The sequence below is a fragment of the Serinus canaria genome, chromosome 5, assembly GCF_022539315.1.
Source record: "Serinus canaria isolate serCan28SL12 chromosome 5, serCan2020, whole genome shotgun sequence".
Taxonomy (NCBI): Eukaryota; Metazoa; Chordata; class Aves; order Passeriformes; family Fringillidae; genus Serinus; species Serinus canaria.
In genome coordinates, this window is record NC_066319.1 from 45,959,122 (window position 1) to 45,970,701 (window position 11,580).

Below are 11,580 nucleotides of genomic sequence, written 5' to 3' on the forward strand. Positions count from 1 at the left end.
ACTAACCTCTCCCAAGTTGTGTCTGGTGAAGCACATACAGGGGCTGATGTGCCTTTAAAGCTTAAATCAAACCAAATTTCACCAACAACCTGGCTTGCTCATATGTATCTACCTCCAGCAGAAACCTTCAGCTTATGAGATCAGGAAAGGACCAACACTGTAATACTTGGAATTGTGCTTCTGGAACAGACATGTCCTTGTTTTCTGAAGCAGCATTATCTGTATTAATGAGAATTTTGCTTTAATGAAGAGCTCAGTGATACAGCTATACAGAGAAATCTGATAGTAGACACAGACAGACAATTACATGATCTGAAGTGTCAACTACCTTCTGAATGTCAGCATTAATTTTAGTAGGCACTTATGTCACCTTCCTCAGATACTGTTTACAGTACCATGAATTAATGTCACTCTTGGTTGCTGCTGCCCAGTACAGAAAAGGGCAAGTTTTTCATACCTACCAATGTCCTTCAAAAAAGGAGGAGGGAAATGCCACTTCATTCTAGATGATCTGGTCTTCCAAATTCAGCAGTTATGCCATAAACTTGACTTTGGTCCATTAAGCAAAGAGGAATGTAAAATGTCAAGGCCAATATCATGTTTTTAGGAGTTTTTGTTTCTCTTGAGCAAGCAGAAAATTTATGTTCCTATTGTTTGTCAGAAACTTCTCCCTCACAGTCTGCAAACATGTTTTCAGTCAGTGAGACACCACCCCTGCTTTAACTTAGGCTAATGTATTTATACTGCTTCATTAAACAATGACCACAACTTCAGCCCATTTAAAAAATCTCTACTGTTCAGGAGATAAGTAGCATAACAACATTTAATTATTAAGAATATTTAATATCCCAAAGCACCTATATACTTGCATGTAAAAAAAAAACCTAGTAAAACCTACTTAAATCATATACTAAACAACAAGAATACTCATGTCTGTTAGATGTTTGGAGGTTCAGATGCAACATTATACTCCACATCAATCTTACACAGAGGTCAATTACAGCATAGATGGCCTCAGCTACCCCCAGACGATGGAGAGTTGAAAGCTGCACACACCACATGAAAGGGAATCTCAGATTAGCATCAAGACCTTGGATTTGCCCTGAAGATATGATTGTGTCAAGGAAAAATAAGTTTCTTATATAATCTTATTGCCACAAAAAAAGTTATTTTATTTTAAACTTTGTTGTAATTACATTTTCAGGACCAAATACAAAGACTGATGAGCTCTCTCTCTCATGACTGCTTTGTTTACATACTGTATATATAGTCCTCAGGCAGCAAGATTCACAGTATTTAATTTCTGGACTACAATAGGAACATCACTGTTACAGCTGCTAATACAAGCCTCAGCTACTTTTTCTCATTGAAAATTCGGTGTCTTAACCTATTTTACTTGTTACTAGCTTTATTGGATTAGCTCAACAGCTAGGTCAACAAGCAACATAACACATGACTCTGAATCACTTTTCTTTTTTCCTGACTCTAATCTTGCTCCAAGCACCTTTAAAAGAGATCAGAGTATCAGCTTCAAGAAAGAAGGAAGAAAAAAGGAAGAAAAACGAAGAAAAGCTCATGAGTGAAAGTTTCAACATCTGAAGCACCAGACTCTCAGACAGCAAATCTCGTGCGGACAAGGAAAAAGGTTAGGACTAGTCTTTTAGACTCCATATACACTTAAACTAGCCACTGAATAGCAGAAACAGCAAGACAAAACAAAAAACCATCCCACTAAACTCCGAACTTCAGCATCTAGTTATGACCAAATGGAATTTCCCCTTAGAAATCAGAGGTCTCAGGAATGACATCACATTGCATCAGCATCTCCAGATCTCAACAAGAGACCTGTACAGATCAGTTATCTTGAGAAATACATTACATCCTCCCCTATACCATCTCAAACCTGAGTTACTTTGTTTTCCTAGCAGGCTACTGGAACTTGCACAGATTAGTCACACAGCACATCTGACTTAGTCATTTTCATATCTCTCTTTCAGACTTCCCTAAGCAAGTCCAGGAGCAGAGTTGTGGCAATCACACAGAAGAGCAGTAGGCAAACTTGGGCATGAAGTAGGCAAACAGTAGGCATGAAAAGGCACTACTCTACATATCTTCTGTATTTTAAAGACAAAACCAACATAGAGTCTCTCCTATAAACAGAGAATAATGAAGCGTCCAGGGTAAACACAGTGGCATCAACCCCTACAGATAATCATATAATGAACAAGCCAGCTTAAGACACACAGAAGCATTTTAACAATCCCAACTGGTTTCAGCCTGGTTTATTTACTGCACAGCATTCAAATCTGGCAAAAGGAAACAGCAGAAGGAAACAGCAGAACAGTTACCTCCTCAATAAGAAGTCCAAATATACACAACAGTGAGCATACAGAAATTCTATTTAGAGTAACAGACTTCACGTTATGGCTCTCCAGCAGCAGCCAACATGCTCGTAACTCTGCAAAAGTGCTCAGCTGTCACCACCCTGGTTTTAGGGGAGCACTGTTACAGTAGAGGAACACTGACAGCTCAAGAATAACACCCAACAAGTGTGGTGTGAGACTCTGCAGTCATTCCTGCACTTTGCTCTCTTAGAGGAGTTCTGAACAAACAACTACTTGAACACCAAAGTACAGAGTGTAAGAAGTCTACCTTCAAGCTAAGCACAGACTTATTTTTCCTATCAATTAAAGATTTATATTCTAGTGATAAAAAACACTAGAATATTTCTTCATCAATATTTTATTTTCTAGCAGCTCCTTTAAGAAAAGGTTTCCTGTTTTAAAAAAGTCTTATACCTAGAAACACTACTACCATTTCAGCAAACCCCTTCACATGCACAGCCCTACCACAAAACAGCCTTTTTAGTACATACATTTCCGAATGCTGACAGCCTTTGAAGACAACAACTTCTTCAAAGAAAAAAAAAAGAGGAAGGCAAGGAAGCAGCCTCTGGCCACGAGGAATAGATGAAGATAACCGTATTGTCATTTTTAGAAGAAAAAGCATGGCTGAAAGTACTTTACACGAACACAATTTCCTCTCCATTTCCTGTAGCAAGCTTCTTTGAGCCCCCAGCCCCTGCACTAGCTAAAACAGTACAGCAGTCACCACAAATCAATGAGCAAAGAGCAGAAATCTCACCTGATAGTAAGTCTTAATGTTTCTGATCAAGATGGTCAGGTTTTGAACCCGAAGATAGGTATCATTATTTACATGCTTGTTGACACGTTGGTTGGTTGGTCGAGGATCTCTATTAAAAAGGAAGAAAATAAGTTATTACTAAACTGGTGTTAAGACTTAACACCTCAATAGCACATTTAAGTTTATGAATTAAATACACTGAATTATACAGTGTAAATAAGCATTAATTCATGACAGAATAAGCTCATTATCTTTGCACCTATGTGTAAGTTGAAAATACTTCCTGCATGTCACAAAGCACCCTACTGCAACCCACACAGAATTTCAGGTCAGCGTCCCCTCTTACCCATATTTCCCTGAAAAAAGAGCATATCTAGTTTGTGCAAGCTAGATCAAAGCAGTCTGTTAATATGGGGTTTTCCTCATCCAAATAAAGGTAAGTCTAGGAAATACTATCATGCCTTCCTCAGCTTTGGAGTTCTATGACAAGAAAAGGGTATTAATACTTGATTGGTGATCCGTGTAAAAACTTTAAAGACCAGATGTATCCTAAACTGAAGGGAAAAAAAATACTGCACTTATTACCCCATACCATCTTACTAGATCTGTAATTAAATTAATTTGTTTAAAAACAAATCAAAATTGTACCTGAAGGAATTTTATTTCTAAAATAAAACATAAGACAAAAAAAGCTGCAAGCTATTTCATACAAATGTACACCTTCGGATCATCTCCATACACTAACTCTACGATTTTGGGGGGAAAAAAAAGGAACCTGAAAATCTTTATCTGCCAATAGCACAGATCAAAGATTTGTGTTTGTCCTCTAATAATGACTCTTATCAGCAGACTCCTACACAATCCAAACACCTGCCTCCCAGAGCTCTGCTCTGGCTGTTAATTAAGCCATTTACAGCTCTTCCAGGGCCAACTACTGAACTCAGGCGTTGACAAGGAAATAAAAGAGGAACTGATCCAATATTTATTTTTAAAATATATCTGCCAACGTTTACATAAGTACGTCAAAGAGTTTGCATATATATGTTTACTTTTTTTAAAATGCACAACCAGTCCAGAGCACCTCTTGAGTGAAAGCAATGTTACGTGAATAAGTATGAAAAAATACATAGATATTCCAGAGAGGAGAGAAAACTGCCTTGACAGCAGGCAACATCTGACACAGTATTTATGTACATGCATTTAAGCAGATGTCCAATACTGGCATAAACTAGCGAGACACTACACAGCCTTTCCAACAGCAAAGGGCTTTGTATACACATTTATACTATAATAAATTATGAAAGGAAAAAAAGAGGCAATTGCAACAAGCTTTTACAGTAAAATTGGTAGTCAGTATTCTGTGTTACTGCTGCTCAGACACAGGAGTGCAGAAGCCATACTTGTAACAGTTTGACAGGATGGGTCCTCCTGTTGAGGGAGAATAATAAATGCCAACTGGACTTGAGTTCAGACAGCACCCTGCCTTCAGTACACTCTGAGCAGACACTGTACCTCAGAGGAAGCTGGACACAGCTTTTTTAGGCAAGGCCATGACAACAAAGTGGGAAGCTAAAAGCGAAGAAACATTCAGTAAAGAGAAGCTGGCCAAACAGAAGGGTCAGCCTACAGTTCTCACTTCCACGTGAAAGCCCCTGCAGACAGCACAGTGCCACGCCACTGGTCACTGTCTGGCAGTGTTCCCAGGTCTGCGGCCAGGAATTGACATCTTTGACTGGCTAGCAGTCACTATTCCACAATCCTTCCAAAAACTGCACAAAATGGAGCAACAATCCACAAAACACAAGACACCAGCCACAGAAAAGCAGAGGCTATTTCTTCAACAGCTGCAGCAGTGGAACTGCAGGACTTGGATGTTTTCTAAGGCACATAAGACACAGAACAACTACTTCCTAGACAAGATCTGCTCATTCTTGCACAGTGGAGACTGTGTTACAAGAATATAAGCACTAGCAGGACCAGGCCCTCAGGAGCAATTCCAGAGCTTTTATCCTATCATCTTCATTAAGGGTAATTGATTGCTCCAAGAGCCCTTAATGCCACTGACCTCAGGGTCCTCTTAACCTCCAGCCAAGCTGCAGCACAGCATAGCTCTGGCACTCCTGCCACTTCTCCATCACAAAAAAATGAAAAGCTTTTCTGCAAATAGAATGTAGCTCAAAAACATGTTTTCTGAACACATTGTGTAACCAGCTTCACAAAGCACCCCAGCTTACTTCAGAGGACCCTCTGAACAAGATGTGGAAGTCCAGCACAGCCTACACTTCAAACTGCCACAGAGCTTATTGTCTTCACAGGAAAATGGAACAATGCCTCCTCAACAAGCAAGATCCTATTTCTTCTTTCTGTGCTTAAAGGCAATCCTACCCTAAAGAAGACAGGGCCGTTGATACTACACTTTGAACATTATAGACCTTGACTGTATGGTGAAATTTGTTAATCAAGAATTTTATAGAAAGAAACTCTAAGGATCACACTGAAAATTAAAGGGAAGGGTTTGGTTTTTTTTTTTTTTTGGCAATACTAATCAGGTAACCCAAACAAATTCATGTCTGGATTTATCTGAAAAAAGCCCTGAACACCTCAGATGCCTTTCAGTCCTTTGATGTTTGGTCTTTCCCTTACACACAAATATAATGAAAACTACATTGCTTTTTTTTTTTAAACCACCTACTTTTCAAGATCAAAAAAGTTACCTACCTCTAACACTGAGACAGCATAACTGAGGTGTGACTTAGGGAAGTACTCCACAAGCCAGTAAAAACCCACCCAAGCCAAATAAACAGGAAAAAAGTCTCAAACCTCACTATATACCCGGACATTTTAAAGAAGTTGTCTGGTTCATACATGCTCAAGTCTTCTAGGAACAGAGAGGAAAGGAAGGTTCAGGAGACAAAGATCAAGCGACAAGTTCAGCAGGCATGGGGCCACCAACACAAACAATCCCTTAAGTCATAAAACTAACCATAAAAAAAAAAATTAAAATCCAAAATGACAATTCCATTCTTACAATTTCTGACAAGCCATTTTGAGCAGCAAGGGGGAATCCCTCAAGCCAGGCCCAAGGGTTATGAGATGCCAGAAGGACCTGACTGGCCCAGCATCCTGCAGCACTTTGCTCTGCAGGCAAGGCACTAACCAAAAATACATCACACTGGGGCCAGTCTAACTTCCTCTATCAAACGAGATGATGCTACTAAGGCTAGCAGATTCCTAAATTGCCTAGAAAATGGTGGAAGAATGCACCTCTAAATAGCATTCTTAAATTTTAAATTAAGCAGATGCACATCTCTAACAAATCTTCTGGTATTTGTGCCATTTGCTACAAACCACGAGGAGCGGGCACTCACAATGTGGCTGTTCCTGTCACATGGCCTAAATTAAAGACAACAGATCAACAGTACCACAAACCATGACAGCAACTGAATGGAGAAACCTATTATTGTGCATTGTTATAACAGGATTTTAACACAAATAGCATAATCAGCAGTATTCCTAAACACATTCCTGTTTGCTAAATGTTTTGACAGGAGAGCAGTCTATTTTCAATTGGAATAATTAGAACAAGCCAATGTGAAAACACTTATGTGCCTGCATAAACCTCCACATAATTTCTTACAGGAAGTTTTATTTGGGAAGTTAAATGAGGCAAATATTTGCTTATGATTGTAGATATTATGCGACAGCTGCAACTGTAACACTGAAGGCAGTCATTGCAGTGCCACCACGTGCTAATTTCATACCAGGAAGTGACACACAGCCATTTGAAAAAAGTTCTTTAAAGTATGTCTGCAGAGAATATCATTAACCTGGTACACATAAATCCATCAGCAACACAAGCTCGAAACACAGCATTTCCACTTTGAAGATTAACATTTTTGTATGCAGAGCATTCAGCCAGTACTGCAAGTCTGCAAAAATCAGCATTGTCCTTCATGCACAGTCAGGGTGGGATATACACTTGAGCAGGACACAGGCAAAGGAAACCATTCATTTTCAACAGAATTATTTCAAAAATCCTTTATCTGGTTTTAAAATCTAATAAATTCGGGGAAACCAAACACTGCTGTCTGACTCTTGCTACTAAATTTACTCATTTAACAGCGAGGTGCCCTTATTGGGAACCAAACAATGCTCAGCTTTCTTAGAAACAGTCTTGCTTGTTTTAGAAATCACTAGTAAGCAAAGGGATCACCAGCAAAGTCCAACAGCTGGTGTCCTAGAGACTACAGTCTGCCTAAATCCAGGCCATGTTACCCTCCTCTGCCCTTGTGCCATGGCTACATTTGGCAAGCCTGAGCAGACCACATTTTATTCTGGACTGGCATTCCCAGGGGCAGTTCATTTCTGAAGAGGATGAAGTTAAGGCACAGGCCTATTTTCACCTCCTGTCACAAAGCCAGCAGGGACCTGGCAGGCTAGAAAGGCAGTAGATAGCTGTCACATATCTCTCTGATGACACAGCTGCCTTGCTGAGATGAACCTACCACCTAAAAAACATTGCCACTGCAACACAAAGCAGCCGGGATCTTCTCCTCCCAAAGCTGCCAGACAGCATTTTGGAAAAACCTGAAGTATTACAGAAGAAATTAGGGGCTGACTGAACCCCTACAGCCCCCCCCATGACTCAAGCAGCTAAAGCCTTACTTTCACACAGCAACCTCCACTCAACAGGTGTATCTGGATTTCTTCACAGATCCACCTGCCCTTTTTTTTTTTTTCTGTGAATTAAAATCTGCTTTGCTGCAGGGCAGAAATGTTTTATTTTTAGTAATGAATTTCCCAAGAATCTGGCTTTCAAAATCGTCACTGAAAGAAACAGCTTGACTTGCAGCAAAGCACTGCATCACACCTGGTGTTCAGATGCAAGATCACATGCCCCTGTTATTTCTGTTCCCATAATCAGGCAAGCAGGATAAAAAAAATTCAAAATGAAACAACACATAAGAGGAGCCCAGCTCTTTCACCATGCCACCCCCTACTCTCTACACGTGTGTGCATGCCTGCATCTGTGCTTTCAAGCAATCAACACTATCATGGCATGGCAAATCCAATTCCAGATTTATCAAAGCCCCTCATTAAAAGGCTTTTAGCAGGAAGAAATCTCTGGCCAAGCACTGAAATCCATCTTCAGGAACCAGGACTTAAGAAAACTGATGAGCCAAGAATTTTTAAAAACCCTTTTTTTTTTAATTCTGAAAGCTTTGTGGGGCAGAAACATGCCTTGCAAGACTTGCCTGACTTACATGTAAGCAGTAATTGCATTGCAATTTCAAAAGTTAAAATCAAGGAAAAGTAAAGGTCAGTCAGCACCTTTCCTGAGTGCCTTGCTGGGTCAGGATACGCTGACCTAAACAAAACTGCAATCCTTCCTATATTAAACAATCTCGGGGTCTCAGTACAAAGCCTTTGGTTTCAAGCTCTTTAGTCACCATTAGAAGCAGTGCTAAAGCTGCCTAAAAGACTCCAACACTTCAATTTCTGAGACGCCACTGCCAGAGATGTTTGCTGGGGAAAAATGCAAAGAAAGAAAAACCAAAGCCTCACCAGCTTATTTACCTGACAGCTTAACACTTGTAAACATGCCAGGGCACCTCTCACAATTCCAGGAGATCAGACAAAATGCCAACTAGTGTCACTGCACTCAGCCAGCCTGTATGCTTATCTTCCTTATTTCCATGAGATCTTAGAATTGTCTCCTTGTCCCCAGACCACTGTTCAGTTGCTCCCTTGAGTTAAACAAACAAGAGTTTACCAACTCTTAACTTCTTAGACATAGTTCAATGGCCAATTGCAAACATTTAAGTTTGCACACACCACCTAATAAAATTCCACAGTCCTTCAAATTCCACAGTCATTCAAAAGCCATATCACTTCATAAACTCATTTACTATGACTTGGTTATTTTTTCTTGTTTTGAAATAAAATGACTATTGCACATATAATTACATAAATGTATTAGATAACAGTGCTGTTTAGTTGAACCTGCAGACAACTCACCTGCTAGTTTGATAGTTAGGTTGGTCATCATTGTGCCAAACACAATGGGTCAGGAATCAAAATTTAACTTCTCACCTCTCGGAAAGCTGCAAGCCTGGACCTAGATGTTCATATTTGAGGCTCTAATTTGCAGAAATAATATTTTTAAAGTATAATTATTCCTTTAAAAATTCTGGAAATTATGCCTTCTCTTTACAAGAGGCTTCTTGCCTCTTGTAAAGAGAATCCCTGCTAGTTTACACCACTAGTTTGTTATCTCCATGTACTGGCTGATCTGAATCTGGATTTTCACCAGCTTCACTGTTTAAGCTTCAGTTCACAATTTTCACTCCTGGTAACATCAAATCAAAAGAAAATTTTATTACCTTCTCACGTGGAGCAGCCAGGTACCAGAAGATAACAAAATTTCACAATCTGAGTGGGTGAGGCATTAATTGACAGATTTAACGTTATTTCACAAGATTTTAAAGGATTCTAACACGAATTCTTCATGTAAATGCTTGAACTAGCACTGCAAACCACTGGCCGAGCTTCAGATGATTTCGGTCACTTAAGAGAGCACACTGCCAAAACTAAGCGACTTCCAAACTCTCCTCTGAAAGCCAAACACTTGTCCCTACAAACTCTCTCTCAGATGGATTACAGAATATTTAAAATAAAATACAGAGAAAAGAGAAAACAGGCTCTGCATGCAGCACAGTAGATCAGCAACAGGAAAGGATGTGGTTAAAAACATAACGACAATTCAATTCGGTGTTAGGGTATTTTCAGCACTCCATCTTTTAACCAGTTTCTAAGTTCCCTCAACACATGGCCTTACAGTGCCGCCGGAAAGAGGTAGCTCTAAAAGGCTTTTCCAAATTATGTATTTAGTATCGAAGTTTACGCAAGAGCAGACAAAGTTCAGATGAAATCCTCCTAGTAAAGCTTTATTTGATACTGTACTTTCATTTCCTTCTTTGTACTGCCACACACCTTCCATAACATTGACTAAGATAACTGGGAGGATAAAAAGGAAAAGAATATGAAAACCACACACATACCACGCAAAAAAAAAAATAGGAAAACAAGTTAAAGAACACTGGACCTAGATTAATCCGGAGCTTTATTCCCCTATACTGTTTTTTGTTAATTTCAAAGAACAACCACAATGAGAATTGCCCCGGCCCCTGAGGAAAGCTCCGGGCCGGAGCCCCGGCACCCGCGGAAGGGGCAGGGCTCCCCCCTCCCTTCTGCTGCCCCCCGACCCCACTCACATTTGCAACATGATTTTGTTCAGGACGACGCCATCCACCAGGTCCATGTAGACGCCGAGGTTGTCCTGGTCCCCGCTCCCCAGGTCCCCGAAGGTTTTCACCTGCCGGAGGAAGGACAGCAGGGTTGGGGGATGGCGGCCGGACCCAGCCACCCCCGGCAGGACAGGGCTGCCCCCTTGCTCCCCGCCGCCCCGCTCTGCTCACCCATGTCACTAAGGGGCTCTGCAGGAAGAGCTCCAGGAGCTCGGAGACGGTCACGTCCATGTCGCCGAGGCTCGGGCGGCGGCGGGAGGCTGCGGGCGCGGGGCTGGCTCACTCGGGAGACAAAGGCGCGGAGCCCATGGCCCACCGCCCCGCTGCCCGCCGGGCGCTGCCTACAGGGCAAACAATGCGCGGCTCATCGTTCCCCCGCCCCGCGCCGCGGGCACACGCGGGGCCGCTCTCCACGATCCCTCCTCCCGACGGCAACAGGCCGGTCTTCCCCGCCGAGTTCGCTCCGCAGCTGCAGAAGAGGTTCCCCAGGCAAGAGCGAGCCACACCGGGAGAAGAGAGAGCTGAGCCGCCACAGCGAATGCCCGGGAGGAAAGGTGCGGAGCTCCGCCGGGACAGCTCCAGGCAGCCCCGCAGCCGCTCCGGCCGCCCCGGTACCTGTGGTGGGGCGCGCCCGAGCCCCGGCAATTAGACCCGGGCGGCGGCGGCGGCTTGACGGGCAGCGGCTGCGGCCAATGGGAGGGGCGGAGGGGCCCGGCGCCGGCCAATGGGCGGCGGCTCCGGGCGGCCCCGGGGGCGGGCCGCGGTGTGGGGTCGGGGCATCGCCCGCACGCGGCTGCGAGAGCGGCTGCGGCCTCTGCCCGCCCGGCGGGGGCGGCCTCGGGGGCGGCCGTGGCTGCGCCTCATTCCCGCTGTAACCGGGGTGATGCGCGGCCTCGCGAGCAAACTTGCCCGCGGGGGCGCGCCGGGGGCGGCTGTACCTGCTGGGAGCCGCCCGGCGCCGCGCCCTCGTCCGCTGGGAACGGCGCCAGCGCCGAGCGGGAACGCGTGGGTCCGAAGTTTAGGGTTTAAAAGGCACGAAATTCTCCACAAAGTACTTCTCAGGGGCGCTTCCAGACGTGCCGCGTAAAGCCCTTAGTGCAGCTCAAAGAAGTAAGAGGGAAAACTCGGA

The 11,580-nt window shown here is 43.1% G+C and overlaps 1 protein-coding gene across 3 annotated transcripts in view; it reads right to left on the bottom strand.

The window, feature by feature from the left end:
• CCDC88C (coiled-coil domain containing 88C) overlaps nt 1–11,081 on the bottom strand; it is a 96,083-nt gene extending 85,002 nt beyond the window's left edge. For all 3 annotated transcript variants that reach the window (XM_009101810.4, XM_018907305.3, XM_030239985.2), the window contains exons 1-3: nt 10,623–11,081; nt 10,419–10,519; nt 3,145–3,253 (exon numbers count right to left, since the gene is read on the bottom strand). In XM_009101810.4, the coding sequence (XP_009100058.3) occupies nt 3,145–3,253; nt 10,419–10,519; nt 10,623–10,682 (270 nt within the window). In that variant the 5' untranslated portion in view covers nt 10,683–11,081. The remainder of the gene's footprint in view (nt 1–3,144; nt 3,254–10,418; nt 10,520–10,622) is intronic.
• Nucleotides 11,082–11,580: the final 499 nt, after the last annotated feature.